At 37.5% G+C, this 22351-nt stretch overlaps 2 protein-coding genes across 3 annotated transcripts in view; one reads left to right on the top strand and one right to left on the bottom strand.

Annotated features, from left to right (window-relative positions):
• LOC133527635 (protein prickle) overlaps nt 1–22351 on the top strand; it is a 681722-nt gene that overhangs the window by 23644 nt on the left and 635727 nt on the right. The window lies entirely within an intron of this gene.
• On the bottom strand, nt 1075–14299 carry LOC133527754 (solute carrier family 22 member 1-like). Its single transcript, XM_061864908.1, has 7 exons — nt 13936–14299; nt 9564–9765; nt 5017–5117; nt 3868–4019; nt 2263–2880; nt 1709–1890; nt 1075–1287 (listed from the first exon to the last, which is right to left on the bottom strand). Exons 1-7 carry the CDS (start codon nt 14115–14117, stop codon nt 1087–1089), a joined length of 1638 nt encoding a protein of 545 aa, XP_061720892.1. The 5' UTR covers nt 14118–14299; the 3' UTR covers nt 1075–1086.

Below are 22351 nucleotides of genomic sequence, written 5' to 3'. Positions count from 1 at the left end.
AAAGATAAATTATTGGACAGGCTTTAAAGTGAAAGAGAAAGTTGTAATAAACCTCTGTAGATTCTACGTTCTTTCTTTTGAATTATAAATTAATATCTACTTTATAACTTCTATTTGACTAATTTTGTATTATAAAATCACTAGTTATTCAAATTTTTTTCAATTTAAGTAAGTAGGTACGTAAATTGTGCACGACAAAATAAGATGAGGTCTAATTACCTCATCTCATTTTGTCGTGCACAATATTTACATTTATTTTTACCTTTCCTTTCACATCACAATCCATTCTTACAAACTATTACAACAATAAGAAAAAATGCAATTCTAACATAATCATTAGAATTGAGAACCTCCTCCTTTTTTGAAGTCGGTTAATAAACTGAAATAAGGAGAATTAGTTGTGCTTAATCGCTTGCTCTGAAATGTTTTCTAACATTCGGGTTAACATTTTATTGTATGCTTAACTCGTTCACGTCTTTTTTGTGGACATCGCATAGTTACGAGATTTTTTTGAAGAAGCGGGTGTTGGTTGTTTTTTGCTTGATTATATTAACAAAGCGTAATACGTTGTGGATTTTGCTTCTGTCTTGGTATGACATGTTAAATTATGTTTTTAATAAATAGTTGCAAAGTTATTGAATATTTATCTTAAGTTAATTTTTCAACTGTACCCTTTCGGGAGACATAATTTTTACAATAATTTATACTCAAATAAGAAAACGTTATATAGACATATACATGTAAACGTGATATATATCCTCGGGTACATACTCGAGGCATTAACTGTTAAAGCTTTGTCCACAGAAGTGACCTTTATCTGAAATGTGTTGGATCCATACACAAAAACCTTGTAAAACCATTCTAGATTCACTTTTACCATTTCAGAATGTCCTGGAATGAGAATAAACCCGCGAAGTTTAACGCAGACGCAGACTCTGCAAATGTTTAAAAACAAGTGTCTTTAGATAAGCCAAATCCAAAGAAAAAAAGCATAGACTACAGACTTGTTTGGTTCTAAAAAAGTTCATTAGAATCTTTTCACTCTGCTTTAATCTTCTGTTATACTCGTATAATTTTCATCACCGTTTACGTGACAGGTTTTTCTTTCACCAGCATTCTTATTTCCTCTTGAAACTCTGTCTTCTTCTTCTTGCCGATTCGCTCGGCCTCTTTAATGGTGTCGGGTAGTTCACAGCCAGCTGTTTCGGGCATCGGGAGAGTTAGTACACCACACAGGAGGGAAAGAGATCCGAAGACCAGAGGAGGGAAGCCGACCCAATACGTCATCTGGAAGAGAATAAGAGTAATGTCAAGAATCGAATCATAGAGATAATAATAACAATAGATTTACTATTAAAAGGCGTGTTCTAATTTCTTTGTCAACGACGCGTATTCTTTTGTACCAAAATATTATTCCGAGTGGGTTCGTAATACGGATAAAAAAAACACAAATTAGTTTTATTAGTAGAATATTTTATATGAAAATTAAACGTGATCTTATTAAGAGTTTTTAAATCAATACCTAAGCCTTAAATATGGCTTAAATAAGTATTATACTACGCTAAATCGAGGGTAAGCACAGTACACCAGTAGACAGAAGCTACCAAGTGGTTTAAATCCGATTTACATTGCTCCTAACGACCTTATATCCAGTCCAGTCAAGAGAGAACGACAAAGAAAGATACCTGCTTATTTGCTCAATTCTTACCAATAAAGGTGCCTGTGGAGCAAGTAAAGCTCCTACTCTTCCAACCGATGAGCAGACGGCAACCAAAGAGTTCCTCGTGTAGGTAGGGAAGAGTTCAGAGGTGTACATGTACACGATGTTGTAGGAGAAGGTGGCTAGCATTTCGAAGGCCATCAGAAGTGTCAGCCCCGCCCATGCGTAATCTGAAGAAATAAAACCGTTAGAAAACTTAGGTTTTATGATAGAAATTTAAGATGACTAGCTTGAAGAAATTTGACAAACTCAATTGTTAGTGGTAGATTTATTCTGTTAATCGATCATCGATTTATATTTTAGCCAAAAATATAATGAACGCTACAAACGGTAGAAACGAATGTTGAGCGTTTTATTACTTGTCCTTTGGCCTATGTACTGATTAAACAATTAATTTCAATTTTATGATTTAGACTTTGTGATCTTAGCTGGTACTTACTTGTGACTTAATAGGACATTCGGATTATGAATTTAGTTGATGGAACTTATGAGATCAAAATCTTGTTTATATTAAATACTAATGAGTATCATGATTAGTTTACCTGATGGTACGAAAGGCTGCGCAACACAGAACACGCCTCCAACCAAAAACGACAGCAGCAGCGGCATCTTCCTCCTATACTTCGACAACGCCACCCAATAGAACACGTTCGCTGGTATATCCATCAGCATCAACAACGAAAAGTTCACATATTTATTCCCACCAAACGACACTGAACTTATCATCATTCCATAGTTTATCAACGTTATGGTAAACCACCACACCATACACACTAAGAACCTCTGCATCATAATCCTGGATTTAAAAGTCTTCAACAGCAGTTTCCAATCACTAAAATCAGTGGATTCTTCCTCTTCTTGATAGTCTAGTTTATTAAGTATCTGTTTTTCTATAGTAACATTGTTTCTTTTTGAAATCTTCTCAATAATTTTAATGGCACGTTCTTTCTTGCCTTTACTGAAGAGCCAGCGGATGCTTTCATCAAGGAAGAAGGAATAAGTAAGGAGAATGAGGGCGGGTGCGTAAATGACGCGAAGGAAGTATCTCCAATAGGGGACGGCCCAGGCGATGAAGGGAAGAATAATGAGACCGCAGGTAGCCACGTTCAGGAGAATCATTTGGTATAGGACTGCCTTTTCTTTTGCTACGATCTCGATGCCTGTAAATTGAAAAGTGTACCTTTAAATTCGAAATAAGATGTGTTTATAAGCTCGGCATCGTTACGTAAGTTACATTTAACTAGGGACTGCAATCGGTAAATATTTAGTATGAGAATTAACGGGATACAATATTTTGACGATTTAAATGCACTACGTTTAACATCCCTTTCTTAAGTTTACATTTTCTTCACGCCGTGGGGAATTAGTGAAATACCTATACCTGTTCATTTGAAACAATTGCGCAAAGACCAAAACTTAAATGATCTTAGCAACAACATTTAGTTTGCGTTATTGAAGTCTGTTAACTGTCATCCTTATATTATAATATTATAATTTACTCCCCTACCCTAATGTTACCCTAAGCTTGTCTGGAAGAGATCGCTTATAGCGATAAGATCGCCTGTTGCTACCTTTCTTTACATTGTAAATCTGTTTTTAAATTTGTTTTCTTTGTGGTGCAATAAAGAATATTTACTTACTTATTCTTGATTTATACACTGACTTGAACGGGACAAAGTGTCATTAGGTCAAATTTTCATAGAAATGTGACATTAATGATGATATCGCTACACTTTGTTATTGCAAATGCCATGCGGAGTTTGCATGCAGCTTGGTCCAACTCTACTACACGCAACAAATTTCAAATTCAAACAGGTTTTTCAATGACTATTTATAGACCTCGGTTTGATCTTTAATCGTCTTAAATTAATTTACATTAAGTGGTCTTATAACCTTTTTGATGCCGTGTCAAACACAAAAGCTGTCACTCAGAGGCCACGTCACCGAAGTGTCCAAACTGAAATTGAACTTTATGCATATGCATGTAGGTCTATGTTGCTCTGTGGCCTGTGACGGATTAATCCGTCTTCGGCGTTGGACCTACGGTGCAGATATATCCATCATTGGCGTCATAAACGTTAACGTTAATCCATCTTTGCAACAGGAATGAGACAGATGTAGTAATTATCGAGCAAAGTAGCACTTACTAAGCATGAACATAGGGCTAAGTGCGTCTCCTATGGCTGCCTCAAGCGCCTCTAAGACCACGTAGGGCCAGTAGGAGGTCGCAAAGCTCTTGGCTAGACCAAGCACTCCTCCCATGGTGCCTGAGAAAACTGCTGCTGTCTTTCTTCCGTACCTGGACAAGATAACAATAAAGTACAATAATTTTATTGCATACCTCAACAATACCATAAGTTTATGGCAAAAAACTGTACTATTCTTCCCACAGGCATATAATACTCATTGAGACAATTCTAAATACCCCAAATACAATTAGGTTACTTTGTTCTATCACAGAGTTCCCATGGCCACCTCCTGTCCCCATCGTCAGATCAGCTCGATGAGTTAGGTAGATATTGCATTGTTACCCGACTTACATATGTATGAAAAATTTAAGGTCAATCGAAAACCGGGAAGTGGGTCAAATTTAGCTTCTGCTGAGTCAGAGGAGACTGCAATGCACATTCTCTGCTCCTGTGGACCACTAATGTCAAAAAGAAGTACCCACCTAGGGCGGCACGTATTGCAACCCTATGAGGTACAGAACATTACGGCCCAAAGAATCTGGAATTTCCTGGATTCAACGGGCATCAGTAATGAACTTTAAAGGGCTGTCACAATAGACCAATGCCTGATCGACGTGGCATTCAAAGGCCCACAACTACAATAATAATAATAATTTAGCTTTCAAGATTTGACCTACACAAACACACATATACTTACTAACAGGGCAAGTTAAATAAAAGCTTGTAAAGACAAGATTAGTATAGAGGTTAGACAAGTGGTGTCAAAACTTTTGTCGTAAATAAAAAAGTCGTACCTGGTAATCAATTAGTATGAAATGAAGGAATGTAGCTTGAAACTGACAGCTTAATTAATAGGCAAACTTGCTACGATTTAAATGGTTTATATGACAATAACTGGCCAAACTATAAAACAACTGCATAAAATGAAATCATGATTTAATTATCTTGATTTAAAAAAAAATTACTTTTTGCATGCACTGTTGCTATATTTTGGTAACACGTAAAAACTAAAACCAACTGAAAAATACATGAATACCAACTCAACCAAAAAGAACTATTTTCTAATTCCTCAACATTATTGATTTTAAGCAGATCAAAAAGTTGTACCTGTCAGAGATTTGTCCCTGCACGAGCAACCCCAGCATGTTCCCGAAGATATGCGCCGTGCCGACTAAGGCCCGCTTCCACTCTTCGCATGCTAGACCGAACTGGAATTTTAAAACGAAATTTTTGTAAAAAAAACCGGACAAGTGCGAGTCGGACTCGCCCACCGAGGATTCCGTACTTTTTAGTATTTGTTGTTATAGCGGCAACAGAAATACATCATCCGTGAAAACTTCAACTAGACAGTCTAGCTATCACAGTTTTTTTAATACTACGTCGGTGGCAAACAAGCATACGGCCCGCCTGATGGTAAGCAGTCTCCGTAGCCTATGTACGCCTGAAACTCCAGCGGAGTTACATGCGCGTTGCCGACCCTAACCCCCACCGGCAGGAATACAACACTATGAGTAGGGTCTAGTGTTATTTGGCTGCGGTTTTCTGTAAGGTGGAGGTACTTCCCCACTTGGGCTCTGCTCTAGAACTGGAATGACATCCGCTGTGCTGTGCCCTACCACACAAAGCGGGTCAAAATCCCCGGGTCCATGGATGTAGTTTAAGGAAGTACCCAGGTCCACGGACGTAGTTTAACCTTTAGAACGCCACGCCTATCGTATGCGGCGTGTAATCGTGAACCTTGTCGGTACGCATGAAGGTTGATATTGGGCTGTCACCGCGCGCGTCATATGACGTCTTTGGCGGTCAAAAGGTTAAGGACGTACTCGGGTCCAGGTTCATGAGATACAGCCTGGTGACAGACGGACGGACGGACGGACAGCGGAGTCTTAGTAATAGGGTCCCGTTTTACCCTTTGGGTATGGAACCCTAAAAAATTTCATTCAGATATTTGTAAAACAAATGTGCAGAATTGGCACAAAAATTAAGAAAACAACCTACTGAGGGCTTTTTACTTTATAGTTTTTAGATTTTTCCTCGTTGTGAAGACGATATTACTTGCCAAATTACATAGTTCTAGATCAACGGGAAGTACTTATACGTTATTTTGCGGCATAAACGGCCGTATCTTTTTTTACGTTAACTTTATTTTATCTTTTTTTTATTCAGGTAATTACAAAAAAAAAACTAAGCTTATTTACTAAGTATCGTTAAACCTGTAAGGTTTGTATCGATACTCCAATTGAAATTTGAAGTGATTCTATTGGTAACAAACACAATACATCCCTCCCTACGCATCCTTGCACATGTCCTGGTCGAAACGCAGTCTAATATATACAACATCATCAATGACCCTAAATATCGCGAATGAAGGGCTTTTATTTTCATGTTAAGTAAATTTTCCCCCACATCAAGACTGCTTGCAAAGACTTCAAGCAACCCTTTACGAACTGCGGCAAATAAATACTCAGCTAGTCTAAATGTTTGCAAAAAACTTGATGCTGGCACCAAACCTGTTCTGCTACGCTACGAATACTACATTCTTATATACCAAGCAAAAATATACCTTATTACTATAGATTAGGGTTTATAAGACCCTGTTTAATATAAATGCGGGTTCTGAATAGTTTTATTGTTGTCGTTTGTCGGTTGATACTTGCTGGCTTGATTGTCTGGGTTCCCAAGAATTTTCTAGTCATGATCCGAAGCCCTACTGTGAACTACTACGTTCGTTTATCTATTTGCCTCTCTATCGTTTGAGTATCCAAGAGCGATAGAGAGGCAGAACAGTTTCGATTTTCGGGGTACATGTATAATTGGCATAAATAGTGGCATATCAAACAACGCGCCAAATATATCTACAAGTCTCGAATACCTTTCTCAATAGCGATAAATTTCTTCTGTTCTAGTACAGAATTATTTGCTATAGTATAATTATTCTACATGTAGAGGCAAAAATAGATATTATTTTGTACCATTTGGCGTTGAAACTTTAGGTCCCAGCGCGCACAAGTTTTTTGCAGAAATCGTGAAGCGTCTGGTTGATGTAGCTGGTGACCGAAAAGGTGGCGGACAACGTATCAGTATTGCGATACAATGAGGAAATGCCGCCAGCAACCTTGGTAAAATGCCTCAAGACCCTATTTTAGATTTAAGCTAGTTATTAATTTAATTTAGTATTTGTACAGTCACTGCAAGACCTCTGTATATAAAAGGTAGATAAGTCATATGTATTTATACAGATAACGTAAGACACAATATACCTAAACAAGGAGACGGTAAAGAGTAAAAAATACTGCTGCCTTCATTCGAGTGATAGAGGTAGTAGAAGAGACGGGTCTTGGGGGGTTTTCAATATATGATTCCTGCTCTATCTTCGCATAAAAAGCTTCTATGTGTCGTCTGCGCCCCTGACTGTTATGGAAACAGCTCTAATTACGGACATTTGGAATTTAATGGTAGATAATAGTACATTACGATACAAGTGCGAAAAATAGGAAATTTGAAATGAGTGGCGATAAATTAAAACACGACCGAAGGGAGTGTTTTAAATCGACACGAGTTGCGAATTACCTATTCGCACATGTATCGTACAACGTTTTACAGTACATATGGCCCTTTAAATGTTCGACACAGTAACGTAATATGCAAATTTTCGCACTAGTGCTATAAAGTAGCACCATATGTACTGTAAATACTTTTACGAAGGTGGAAGTCGTAACAACTATTAAAGAAAGGAAAGCTACATATTTCGGACATATATATAGAAACTGAAAATATGACTTATTAAAACTAATTATTGAAGGGAAGATTGAAGGGAAACGAGGACGTGGGAGAAGGAGAACATCATGGACAAGGAACATGAGAGACTGGTTGGACGTGGGCAGTATAGAGAAACTAATTCGCATGACTTCAGATAGAATGGCATATAGACATATGGTCGCCAACCTCCGGGATGGAGAAGGCACTTAAAGAAGAAGAAGAAATACTTTTAACGCGTAGTACGTTCTACTTTTGATGACGACTGTACTTGATGGGTAGACCCTTCAGTTCATGATCAGTGCGTTATTTACAATCACTCGAATGATATTGAGCATTGTTATCATCCATTCATTCATGAAATCGGTCCAGTCATATCTGTAGGTAGCGCGAGTGATTCGGATTACGCTTAGATGACTCATGTAATTTGTAATGTTGATCAATATTCAGATAGCGTCTCTAAAGAATGAGGTATCATGTTCTTTCGTTGAATAGTGTGACCGATCAGGTTTGTTGGGAGTTTATGGTAATAATCCGGTAGTATAATTTGACTTTATTTTAAAAGTAATGTAACTACCATGTCTCATGCAATCTGATTGAAATTTTACGTTTAAACAGGTTATTATGAGTTTTTTTTAAGAATTCGCTTCGCAACATCTCGAGTTTCAAAGTGCAATTAAAATCTATCTAATATTTGCTAATATGTAATACATAGACTACGTATATTCATCATGTCACACAACTATTTAAAAATACCTTTTCTTTCAATTTCTAATATCAGTCGGGATTTGGGGTCTGTTGGTCTGTCTTAATACTAACTTTATTGAATGAATTTAAGTAGATGAGGTAGGAATATAGTTCGAGTCCCGGGGAAGAACATATGATAGATTTTGTCACAGAAATCATTCTATGTCGACATCGTGAACAGAACCTTGTTGTATATATGTATATCGACGTAAATAAGGAACTATTTTCTATATTATTCAAAACGTTAACTGTAACATCTTCAAATACTGCATAAAAAAATTATCTCAATTTCTGTAAAAGCTTTTAATTCATCCATGAGAGGAGACTAGTATCTAAAAGTGAAACGAAGATATGCCAGATGACCACTTACGTCAGCCATAAAGCTGTGAGGGTCCTGGCACACCTCGCTGATATCACCGAAGACAGGTAGACAACTGTCTCCAATGAGGAGGTATCTTGTACACTGCTTGATACCCGAATATAACACAAGGGACTGTCTTCTGCCTACTCATATTCAAATAGTTGACTACCAAAAGCTAAAGTAATCTTCTAATCGGTCCTGAGAATACTGCTTTAACCGAACCGTCCACCAAAACAGTCAATGGATCCAGTAGACAATGTTAAAGTACATCAATATTATTATTAATATTATACATATCCAAATTTAATATATTAACCGTGGATACTAAACGTCTCTGTAATATTGTATTATATACTTGACGTATTGTATACATACTAGTCATGTATTCTGTGATTCTGTAGCAGTAGTTTATAAGACTGCTAGCTTAAGAGACTAGACGCGATTTATTTATTTTGTATAAATTTCATTTTGACACTTGGAGAGACTTTACACCTTCAAATCTTATTAGTATTAGTACCTGACTTTGGCGACCTTTTACATCTCCAGATTTAATGTATCATTAACCATAGAGATTATACATCTCGGTTGTATTTTAGTAATTATTTATTTTAAGAATATTATAATGTAATGTTTACCCAGGTATTGGCTGTTGTATTTGTAATGTTGTTATGTATTTTTCATGTCACTACATATATGAGGTTACAATAAATGTTGTATTGAAAAAAGAGCCCTTAAGTTGAAACCTACTTGCAGAATAATTTTACGAATTTTGAATTCTGAAATGACTCACCTCAGCCACGAAGCTGTGAGGGTCCTCATACACCCACTCCTGGCACACTTCACTGCTATCACCGAACACAGGTGGACAACTGTCTCCAACGAGCTGGTATCTTGTACATTGCTTGATACCTTCCTCCGTGGAGTCTGGTGAAGATATGTTGAGCCAAGGGACCGAGAAACTGATGTTGTTCTCGCAGTTTGGTAGTTTACATCTGAAATTAAGTAGGTAATACTTTAACTTTTGATGTGAGCTTTTCATTAAACAGAGTTATCTTGGTGCAACTTTGTTATTTATACGTCTGGTGCAAGTGTTATTTATACGTTATAATTTCATACACGTTTGGGGTTTAAAATAACACTCACACAGTCTGGGCTATCGAAATCGCTGCAGTCAGACATTTAAATGAATATGTTATTGGTATTGTTTATTGTTTATTGTTTATTGTTTATTCATGCAACACACAAGCTTACAGTTCAGGCACCAAAGCGCTTACATGTTAAATAATAATATTAATAATTAGAATTATTTACAATATGGTGTGGTTTACTCACGTATTTTCACAAGTACTGTCAGCATCAAAAGTAGCGAATCAAACAAGGTTTCAAAAGTATCTAGCATTCTGTAACAGCTTCCCAAAATGTGGTGGTTATATATGTAGAACACTTAAGACGGTAAAAGATATACTTTTGAATGTAAATTTTAGAGATTTATCTATATTTGGAAAAGTTATCCGGAATATCAGATACTTTTGGCGCGTTGTTTCATCCGCTACTATTGATGCTGACTGTACATATACTTCTCATTGAGGCAACTATAGGTACAGAGTTGCCAACAAACATCTGCAGTTTGGCAGAAGATTGTTTTTTTTTTTTTTAAATTGGGTTTATATTTTCTGAATATATTTATTTTAAAATCAATAAAGTTTCATTGTTGTATCTCAGTTTATATGGCCACCTTCAGCCTCCATTGTCAGATTGTCAGATTGTCACCATATTTGTTTCTCATCGATTTTACGTAAGTATAAGCCAAATCGAAAGCCAAGAAATGGTATTAATTTTAATTCCAATATTTGACATACACAAAATTATACTAGAATGCATATTAAGTTATTGGATCAAACACATTTTAGAAAAAGGTCACTTCTGTGGACAATACAATCAAATATAACGACTCTGGTAAATATATCCCTTTTTTAGGGTTCCGTAGGCAAAGGCAAAAAACGAAACCCTTATAGATTCGTCATGTCCGTCGTCTGTCTGTCCGATTATGTCACAGCCACTTAGTTCCGAAACTATAAAAACTATACTGTTCAAACTTGGTAAGTAGATGTATTCTATAAACCGCATTAAGATTTTCACACAAAAATAGAAAATAACAATAAATTTTGGGGGTTCCCCATACTTAGAACTGAAACTCAATTTTTTTTTTCATCAAACCTATACTTGTGGGGTATCTATGGATAGGTCTTCAAAAATGATATTGAGGTTTATAATATCACTTTTTTCTAAATTGAATAGTTTGCGCGAGAGACACTTCCAAAGTGATAAAATGTGTCCCCCCTGCAACTTTTAAAATAACAAAATTATAAAACTAAAAAAAATATATGATGTATATTACCATGCAAACTTCCACCGAAAATTGGTTTGAACGAGATCTAGTAAGTATTTTTTTTTAATTCGTCATTAAAAAAAAAAAAACATAAAGTCCATACGTGTGGGGTATATATGGATAGGTTTTCAAAAATGATATTGAGGTTTCTAATATCATTTTTTTTTCTAAACTGAATAGTTTGCGCGAGAGATACTTCCAATGTGATAAAATGTGTCCCCCCCCCTGTAACTTCTAAAATAACAAAATGACATAACTAAAAAAAATATATGATGTAAGTACATTACCATGCAAACTTCCACCGAAAATTGGTTTGAACGAGATCTAGTAAGTAGTTTTTTTAATACGTCATAAAATTAAAAAACTTTTTTTTTCATCAAACCCATACGTGTGGGGTACTCTCACTGAGCGTGCGTGAGTGAGGTGGATGTGCGTGCTCGGCACCGCGGATATCATGTTTTTGAATTTTAATTTGTTATAAATAGAAAGTATTTATTTACAATAACAATATACATAATGGATATATACAGATGATTACTATAACTAGCTTAAGTATATCTAAAATAGGCCCGTGAGGCATTGTAGCATGGATGCTGGCAGCATTTCCTCGTTGTATCGCAATACTCATACGTTGTTCGAGGAAGCCGCCAGCTCTTCGGTCACCAGTTATGTCAACCAGACGTTTCGCGATTTCTCCAACAAACTTGTGCGCGCTGGGACCCCATGGACCTAGAGTTTCAAAGCCAAGTGGTACAAAATGGTAGTCTCTACCGAGGCTCTTATATTTATTACGTTTCAACATTTCGGCGCTTTCCGCCGCTGCGCCCGCTTTTACCTTAGTCCGTTGGAGGTGGGACGGTGCCAGCAGTGTGTCTACGCACGTAGCATCCCACAGTAATATCCATCCCAAGCTCCAAGGAACCAAGGACACCCCATCAGGTCTCTTGCCATCATCCCGGATAATGCCATTCGGCTCAAGAAGAGCAGGCACATTGATGGTGGCAAGAGATCGACGGATTATGTCATTAAGCGACGCATGGCTTGAAAAACGACCTGCACTTTTTTGACAAGATAATCCATGGTGTCCCAGTCGGTCCACGTCCGAAAATTTGTTGTACTCTCACTGAGCGTGCGTGAGTGAGGTTGATGTGCGTGCTCGGCACCGCGGATATCATGTTTTTGAATTTTAATTTGTTATAAATAGAAAGTATTTATTTACAATAACAATATACATAATGGATATATACAGATGATTACTATAACTAGCTTAAGTATATCTAAAATAGGCCCGTGAGGCATTGTAGCATGGATGCTGGCAGCATTTCCTCGTTGTATCGCAATACTGATACGTTGTTCGAGGAAGCCGCCAGCTCTTCGGTCACCAGTTATGTCAACCAGACGTTTCGCGATTTCTCCAACAAACTTGTGCGCGCTGGGACCCCATGGACCTAGAGTTTCAAAGCCAAGTGGTACAAAATGGTAGTCTCTACCGAGGCTCTTATATTTATTACGTTTCAACATTTCGGCGCTTTCCGCCGCTGCGCCCGCTTTTACCTTAGTCCGTTGGAGGTGGGACGGTGCCAGCAGTGTGTCTACGCAGGTAGCATCCCACAGTAATATCCATCCCAAGCTCCAAGGAACCAAGGACACCCCATCAGGCCTCTTGCCATCATCCCTGATAATGCCATTCGGCTCAAGAAGAGCAGGCACATTGATGGTGGCAAGAGATCGACGGATTATGTCATTAAGCGACGCATGGCTTGAAAAACGACCTGCACTTTTTTGACAAGATAATCCATGGTGTCCCAGTCGGTCCACGTCCGAAAATTTGTTGTAAGTTTAAAAAAAGAAAAAGGTAATCTCTGAGTTCCCTCAAAAATAAAATTGCGCATTTTTAGAAGCAATTTTCATATTTTTAGCTTTTTGTTACACATTTTTAAAGTGTGTGTTTAGACCTTATGTCCTTATGCTCTGTTTATCAACCTACGGCACCATAAATAGAACATTTAATTATTGTCTACCTGCTGTTTAAACATGGCGTCATCGAACTAGTTTATATACGTAAATAAAGGGTACAAAATACTCAATAATTAAGATATAAAGGTACGATCGCGTGGAAACGTAGTCCTTTTCATTTTTTATTTTTATTAAATTATAAAAAGCGGTGGTAGCCGGGTGGGTAGTGGGACGTATATAGGCTGAATTATTATTATTATTATAAATTTTAAAAAATATTATTTCACAATTTGATATCTGAATTTGATATTTCATAATTATTAATCCGTTTTGATTGTGTTTAGATTTTTTTCAGTTAGGAGCATTTAAAATGTGTAGGTAAGGTATATTTGTTTTACGAAGCGCTGGTAGTCTGGTAGCATAGCGGTAAGAGCGTGCGACTTTCAATCCAGAGGTCGCGGGTTCAAACCCCGGCTCATACCAATGAGTTATCATTTGATATTTACCAGTCGCTTTTCGGTGAAGGAAAACATCGTGAGGAAACCGGACTAATCCCAATAAAGCCTAGTTTCCCCTCTGGGTTGGAAGGTCAGATGATAGTTGCTTTTGTGAAAACTAGTACCTACGCCAATTCTTGGGATTAATTGCCAAGCGGATCCCAGATTCCCATGAGCTGTGGTAATAAACCGGGACTAGGGCTGGGCTAGGATGAAAAAACTTGGCATAAATATTTAATTTCATTGGACTTTAAATCAAGAATAACCGTGGTTACCTAGGTCGAAAACGTAGGGAAGGTTATGATAATAACTGAACTTACCTGTAATGCACCTCCTCAACAGCAAATACATAATTGACGTTGTACATAGTTCCCGTGGCGTACACTAGAGCCAACATGAACAGTGTCGCCACCTGGTGTTTCCCGAATGCACCAAGTTTGCCCAAAACTGTGTCCAAGTGGATTTCCTCTTTATCTTCTATTATTGAGCTAAGCATAGCCATTTTGTGGCTTTTTGGTTATTTTATTACCGCTACTTATTTATTTGATTTAATAGTTAAGTACAAAAAAACAAAGTTGACACACATACGCAAGATATCTTATGTAAATATGTATAAATAAAACAAAAAATTTAATTAATTATTACTAATGACAAAATATGTACGTTTGTAAATATTAATCATACTCACACTATAATATTTTTTAAATGATATTCTTTATCTATATTAGTTTTGTATATTTTGTCTTTTAGTGTTTTGAATGTTTCGATTCAAATCATCTTTTTATTTTAAATTTTTAATGACATTTCGATTTCACAGACCACGGCTTCACATTTAAAATTTATTCTAACACTGATTTTTAGTCACAAATTAAAGTTCATGGCGACCACATACAGAAGTCACGACAACAGTTACTTTTTTAATTACTTAGCTAAACTAACACATTTCAATATAGTCGTGGGTAAATAACTTCAAGAATTAGTTACGACTGCGACTAACGACTCGAGCGCTGCACGCTGTTGGTTTAGGCGCGATGAAATTTGAGACGGAGGGATATTTTTCTGATAGTTATCTTTGAGTACAAATATTTGTCTTTTTTGCTGTACATGTTATTCGTGATAATGGGAAAGGTCGAACTGTTAAATAAACATTCCATATTCCTGTTAGTTGTATAGTGGTGGTAGTGGTGAGATAAACTTATTCTGAGAATATGTTAGGACATTACTGTATATATTTTGGTGTAAAATTAGCCTAATATAAATTTAGCCCTTCAAGTGGCGGTTCACCACTCACGGGTCGATGCGAAAACCAGTAAACTGTCGGCCACCAGAGAGTGGTTAGTGAGATGTTGCTGTATTTAGTGGCTAAATTGAACTATTTGAAGTACCTATATTTACGCTCTTCTAGCACCCGAAAGTAGGTAGCAAGTTAGACAAGGATAACATACAGCAAAAAAAAACGTGTGGTATAAAATTTGTTGGTATGGACCGTTCATCCGGGAGCGACCGGCTGGTCCGAGTTCTGTCTTATTTTAAAGATGTTATTTTGTTAATATAATTGTAAGGTAGGTCTTCTTTATGACTTAACCTTAAAAGTTTAAGCCTTAATTAGAAAATTTAATAGCAATTACCTCAAACCATAACTTTGTTTTGTGGTGGTAGTCATTTGTAATAAGGAAACTGGAAAACCTTTACTGTTTGATTTGATTAAGTGTGGCGAAATGCATAAACATTACAAGCATTTAATTGTTCTATTCGAATTGCGTATTTAATGATGATTATAGAAATATATATTTTCATACATGGATAATCTTAAATAGATGAATTTATAATATTCTCTAAATCCGTGCTGACCACCCAATGGGGCCCCGCCACTTGACTACTTTTCACGTTTTTGCTGCCGCGTTTTTAAAATTATAATTTCAAGTTTGTATGTGATTAACAAGATCCACTTGGATAAATACGCGAACAGAAGCCAGTAAGTTTAACATTAAAGCAAAAAGCTCAAAGTAGTTATGAATCCTTTGATATGATCTATTTGGTTTGAATACTTGACCTAGTTTGAAATAAAATTGAATAAAACAATATTTTTTCGTATAAAACGGCACGCTGTTGTGAGAAGACAGTCTGTTCTGCGTGTTGTCTGATCTATGTTTGTTAATAGTCCTAACGTGGCTGTTCTAGTAGGAAGTCCAATCTCCTTTTCCTGCTTAGTGTGTGCTAATCAAGGGGTTATTTTGGTCGGACAGAGATTGGACGTGGGCGTCTTCTGTTTCTACGTGCCTTAGCATTTTGACGTATTTTGCGAATGAAGTACTGTATAGTAACTAAAACTTTTGTGCTTAAAAGGAAATACCAGCTGAGGCCTTTCTAAGATTTGAGAATTTTAGTGAATATCTTGTTTCTAGTGTTGCACGGACAAATTATTGCGATAAGGACAACTGCAGCTTAGACTGCGGTCTTAGGCAACAAAGTGCAAGTATAACATGCAAGCAAAGTATTTATAAATAGTTAGGGTACTTATGTGACAGAGGTATTGGTCTGATGATTTATTTAAATTTCGGTCCTGAGATCATTTTGGATGTACATATCTGACAAAAAAAATAGACCGTTCATTTTAATTTAAGATACCTACAAAGTTGTTTGCTCGCTTCGCGAATAGTTCATATCGAGCTCGTTTCATTTTTGAAAATCGTATGAAACCAATACGCAAATGCCGAATAATTTGACAGATTTGCTTTTGACGGTCGCCATGACAGTTATTTTTCTTTTATTGAAAAATCTGTTTTCGGCCAGTACGACATTAAAAAGTTGTCTCTTTACTTCTGGGACACCCTTTATTATAATATTATTTCAGAAAAGTATATAATGTTAATTTGGTGTGTCCTTACTAATTTAACGTAAAACTATACTCAATTATAGTATAGTCTTGTCAAATTTCATACTCTGATTAAACCATGAAATTGTAGATTCAATTTATATTGTTCGTAATCGGAATCCATTTTTCTCGCGAAAGCGTGAAAATAAATCATATTAAGTACATTGACCTCACTAACTCAGTAATACGAATACACGAATGATGGTCGCTTTCTTGTTTTTACTAACAAGTTATGGGCGAACACTTTATGTTAGACATACATACAGACAGTGTTGGCCGAATGTTAATTAGAATTGAAAATATTGAACATTAACCATTACAAATTCTTCATTCTTTTACTCATTCAAATACTTCTGTATGTAAATTAAGCTTTACCACGAATAAGTGATTTATGATTATGATTATGAAATTGAATCGTAAACTGTAACGGACGGTTACAGTTTACGGTTCAATTTGTAATGGTTAAGAGGAATTCCTAGTTGTGATTTTTCCATACAAACGCTCTCGACTGTTTCCTCCCTGGATTTTTAACCTAGAGCAATGATTTTTTCAAATAAGATCAATATCATCAATATCTGTGCCGCTATGTTTTGCTTTTTTGGATTATTTTATTTTGAAGAAAATTACAGCGCCTCGAAAATCGCAAAAACGGCTCAATTGAATTGGCTGTAAAAAAAGGCACAGTATACAAATATGACAACAAATATCCAAAAAATCAAAACATAGCGGCATAGATTATTTCTTCCTCTTGCAATTTCCAAAATTTCATAATGATTGATTGCGTTTTGGAGGAGGAAACAGTCGAGAGCGAAACCTCGATTTTTGAGTTTTTTGCGTGTGAATTTCGGTCCGAGCTGCAGTTGTCCTTATCGCACGAATTGGAGGCGGAGACAGTTTCTAAATATACGTACACAGAAGGAATAGTGATGGGCATAACATCCTTATTAGGGATTGCAGAACCGGTACTGTTTTAAAGAACCGGAATTATCCGGTACTTTCGGAACTGGTCTAATTATTTCATTATTTTAAATAAAACGACAGCATTTTGCGATTTGACCACCTTTTGTATTATAATTTAATAATCACATTTTCTTTTACTACGTATAATCACAATAAACAAGGCATTTTTTTTAGAAATATAGTATTTCACATTGCTCACACTTGTGCGTCACAAGTAAAAGATAACTACATTGATGTCTGCCACTAGATAGCAAATTAAATGAAATTACATTGACGAGGGGATTTATATACATATAAGTATCGCAGTCGTATTGTATAATCCGCCGTATTACATTACGGCTAGCCGATATCAAAATAAGGGCCATTTTGAAATGCGGCGGTTCAACGATTAAGGTATGTTGGGTAAATACCGAATGCGGGTGAAGAACTTAGGACATTCATTTCTCCCTAATTTGGCTTTATTTTTTAATGTTGGCAACATTGTGTAAGACGCCATTTCATTGCACCTCGACTGCCAGTGTTCCCGCGTCGCTCAGGGAGTCGGGCTTGTGCTATGCGCAATCACAGAGAGTGAGGTAAATTTCACGAATTCTCTTCTATCCGATCTTCGACCTGTAATTTATTTTGCGTATTGTGATGTAACTGTGTTTGTTTTTGTAATTGTGTTAACAGACCTAGCACTGCTGTAGACCGCTATCCGATCTTGACCCTTCCAGGTAAAGATCGGAAAGAAACAATCCGATCTTTACCTATTTCAAAAACAGCAGTGATTGTCAAACTTTAAATTTTCTTCAATATACCTACCGACCTACTTAATTATCATATTTATTGTTTTCTTGATCACACTTTCGTACCATTATTTTTATCCAGTACCACCACCAGCGCGACGGTAAATCAAAAGGAAGAGATTTTGGCAGTCTATTTTGTATGTTTGTATATTGTATGTACTTACTGACAATGTAATTTTTTTAATTTCCGCAACCCAAAGGTTGCCTGGAAGAGATCGCTTTTTAGCGATAAGACCGCATGTTGTTTACCTGTGCTTATGTTTCTATTTTCTTTTGTATTGTTTTCTTTTATTGAGGTGTGCAATAAAGAGTATTTATATTGTATAGGGATGATGATACATGTTGAATTGTATAACAAAATCGAGTAAAATAGTTAGCAAATGAGCAATTTTTCGCAATAAAGTACCTACACATACGGACGCATATGTAGATGTGCACGCATACATACATAGCTAGTTTCATCATCATCCTGGACCTTTATCCCTATTTGGGGTCGGCCTTCCTTGTCCTAAGCCTCCAGGTGGCACGATTCCTGGTTAGGTTATTGTCGATTTTTTGTACTATAAGGTCTTTTTGGACCGTCGTCAACCAAGTGGCGGGGGGCCTTCCGCTTCCACGCTTCGTCGTCGGCAAGTTTAAGGCTGTTTTGACGATATGGTCTTCGGGTCGTCTTTGTATATGTCCGTACCATCTAAGGCGTTTTTCAATAACTTTATCGTTAATAGGAGCGACTTTAAAGCTGCCTCTGACATATTCGTTCCTTACTTTATCCATTAGAGTGACGCCCGCCGACCATCTTAACATGCGCATTTCTGTAGAATGGAGTTTGTTTAGGTGTTGTTTAGTAGTGGCCCAGCATTCTGAACCATGGAGTATGGCGGGTCTAATCGCGGTCTTATATAGTTTTCCTTTTACCCTCAGTGGCATTTTAACATCGCACATTACTCCCGTGAGCTGCCTCCATTTTAACCATCCCGCAGATGTTCTATGCTCGACGTCTTTATCAATTTTTCCGTCATGATTAATGATGGAACCCAGGTACTTAAAACGGTCTACACGTGGGATTATGGTGTTCCATTGTCTCTGTTTGTGCTTGTAGTCTCCTCAAAAATGCACGACATGTGTTCAGTCTTATTCCTACTAATCTTTAGACCATTCTCCTCCAGAGCTTCAATCCATAAGTTAAAGTCGGCTTGGAGTGTATCTTTATCTTCGGACATAAGAACAACATCGTCTGCGTATAAAATATTCCAAGGTTGTGCTTTTTGACATCTTTTAGTTAGATAATCCATAGTAACATTAAAAAGTATTGGGCTTAGAGCAGAGCCCTGGTGCACTCCAACCGTTATAGCAAACTTTTCAGTGGTTCCCGCTGGAGTTACTATTTGAGTTGTTATATCTGTGTACATATCCTGAATTAAAGCGATGTATTTTTCGGGTACAAGCTGGGATCTTAGAGCTTCCCATATCAGGTCGCGAGGGATGTGGTCAAAAGCTTTTTCTAAGTCTATGAAGACCATATGAAGGCTGGTGCGGTTGGTTTTTGCTTTTTCCAGCAGTATGCGGACGGTTTGGATCGCATCAGATGTGCCCTTTTCTGCAACAAACCCACACTGATTGGGGGTAAGTGTAATTATATCACTTAATCTATTATTAAGGATCCTCTCCCATATTTTAAGGGTATGGGACATAAGTTTGATGGCGCGGTAATTGCCGCAGTCTCTAACGTCACCTTTACCCTTGTAGAATGGTATAAGAAAACTATTGCGCCACGAGTCTGGTATTGCATCGCCAGCGATAAGCTTGTTGTACAGCTCATGTAACCAAGGCATTCCATCTTGTTTTAGCATTTTCCATATCTCTACAGGGATTTCGTCTGGTCCTGTGGCCTTGCGGTTCTTCATTTGCGTTATCGCCTTTTGTATCTCTTCTGGTGTTATGGATGTAAGAGGCCCTTTGACGGATTCTGGTGGCTGTTGAGTTTGTTTTCTCGGGTGTTTTATGTTTAAGAGATCTTTATAATACTCTATCCATCGGGATCTAATATCTTCATCGCTAGTTAGAAGTTTGTTACTATTATCCTTGATGTATTTTATCGATGTCATGTCTTTTGTGCCGTTGTGTCTAGTATTTGCGATTTTGTGTATATCGTGCTCCGTTTCAGCCCTTTCAAGTTTGTCGTAGAACTGTGCATTGGCAATCTCTCTACTGATGGCAACATGTTTCTTAGTGTCTTTCTTTATTTCCTTATATTTTAAACGATCTGTCTCGTGTCCTGTAGACTGCCATGTTTTAAAGCATTGTTTCTTAGCTGCTACCAAGTTTTTAATAGATTCGTCTCACCAGTGCGTTTCTTTGTAAGGCCCTTTTCTTTTCTTAGTTCTACCCAGATGTACAACTGCAGATTGTTTACAAGACATCTCAAACTTGTTCCACATGGTGTTAGAAGACAAATTTGTGTGATCGTTTTGCTCAAAGTGATCTTTTAGATCTTCAATTACTGGTATACCACGTTTGGCCAAAAGATTCCATTTAATTCTGGGGTCAAAGTTTTGGGTATATTTAATTGGTTTGGGCAAGTTGAGTTTAGACACTAATAAACGGTGTTGGGTTGTCAGAGGCTCTCCCGGTATGACCTTACAGTCTTTATAGCGACTTAAATGCTTTCTTCTCGCTAATACATAGTCAATTTGAGTGTTATTTCCGCCGCTGCTGTATGTTATCAGGTGGTTTTTGTTCTTTTTGTAGTAGGTGTTGATTATAGCCAGTTCGAGACTCATTGCAAATTGAAGAATCCTGTCTCCATCACTGTTTCGTGTCCCATAACCAAAACCACCGTGATGACCTTCATAATTGGTGTTATGTTGTCCGACATGGCCATTGAGGTCACCTCCTAGGTGTATTATTTCGTCTCTTGGTAGGTCAAAGAATACTCTGTGAAGGTCATCCCAGAAGATATCTTTAATTGTATCGTTGCTTCCCGTTTGTGGCGCGTAAGCCGAGATGATATTTAGGCACGGTTGGTTGTCTAGAGCGATTTTTACTAACAGTATTCGGTCGTTTACTCTATCAACATTTACTAGTCTCTGTGATAGGTGTTCAGAGAGAATTACGCCCACTCCGTTTGTGTTATTGGTTTCGCCATGGTAGATTATTTTATAGCCGTTGCCTATTTTTCTAGATTTTGAGCCCTTCCACTTGGTTTCTTGCACACAGCATGCATCTATATCTCGTCTGTTAAGAACGTCGCTCAGTTCGGCACTTCTGCCCGTCATGGAACCAACGTTCCAAGTAGCCACTCGTAGTGATACGCATCTGTTGCATCGACCGTCGCTTCCGGGGGACGCCCTAGTATTTGTGCTCGTATTCTTTCGTTGTGCTTTCATGTTTTTGGACAAGGAATGAAAAATTGGCTATATAGTTTTACGGCCGGTTGCCACCTGACGCCAAGGTGTAACCCTTGTGGAGGGCTCGGGGGCCGCCGTTGACCTGAAGGTTCGTCCGCCGTCTCCCCTACTGTGTGTTCCGACCCAACACCCAGCACGTCTGCAGCCTCGCCTCCGAATAAGTCAGAGAAGCCTGCATCCGGGGTTTTGTAACGGAGTTTCCATCTCCGGCCTTGTGGTCCGCGGGAGGTATTTGATTTCCCTCCTACCCGCTGGAAGATTTCTCCCCCAGTGAGCATTCCACTATCCGCCACCTGTGGACGCGGTCTCTAGGGAATGAGGCTACCCCGAGACATACATAGCTAGTTTAGGATACAAAATAGAGATAGGGCTTCGAAATTAGTTTCCTTAAAATGCTTCAAGAGGGCTCTCTTTTCCTATATATTTACTTTACTCTTTACATACGATCCTTACATTTTATAAAAGAAAAGATTGTATATCAACTTTATATATATACATAATTGCAAAATTATACCAACAAAATCGCAATTTTACTTATTTTCCATACTTCAAGATGGGCTCTCAGTGACCTCAACGAGGGGTGGGAGGGCGTTAGGGTCGGCAACGCGCATGTAACTCCTCTGGAGTTGCAGGCGTACATAGGCTACGGATACTGCTTACCATCAGGCGAGCCGTATGCTTGTTTGCCACCGACGTAGTACAAAAA

The sequence above is a fragment of the Cydia pomonella genome, chromosome 18 (assembly GCF_033807575.1).
Source record: "Cydia pomonella isolate Wapato2018A chromosome 18, ilCydPomo1, whole genome shotgun sequence".
Taxonomy (NCBI): Eukaryota; Metazoa; Arthropoda; class Insecta; order Lepidoptera; family Tortricidae; genus Cydia; species Cydia pomonella.
The sequence above is the reverse complement of the archived record's forward strand: the minus strand, read 5'-3'. Positions and strand labels throughout refer to the sequence as shown.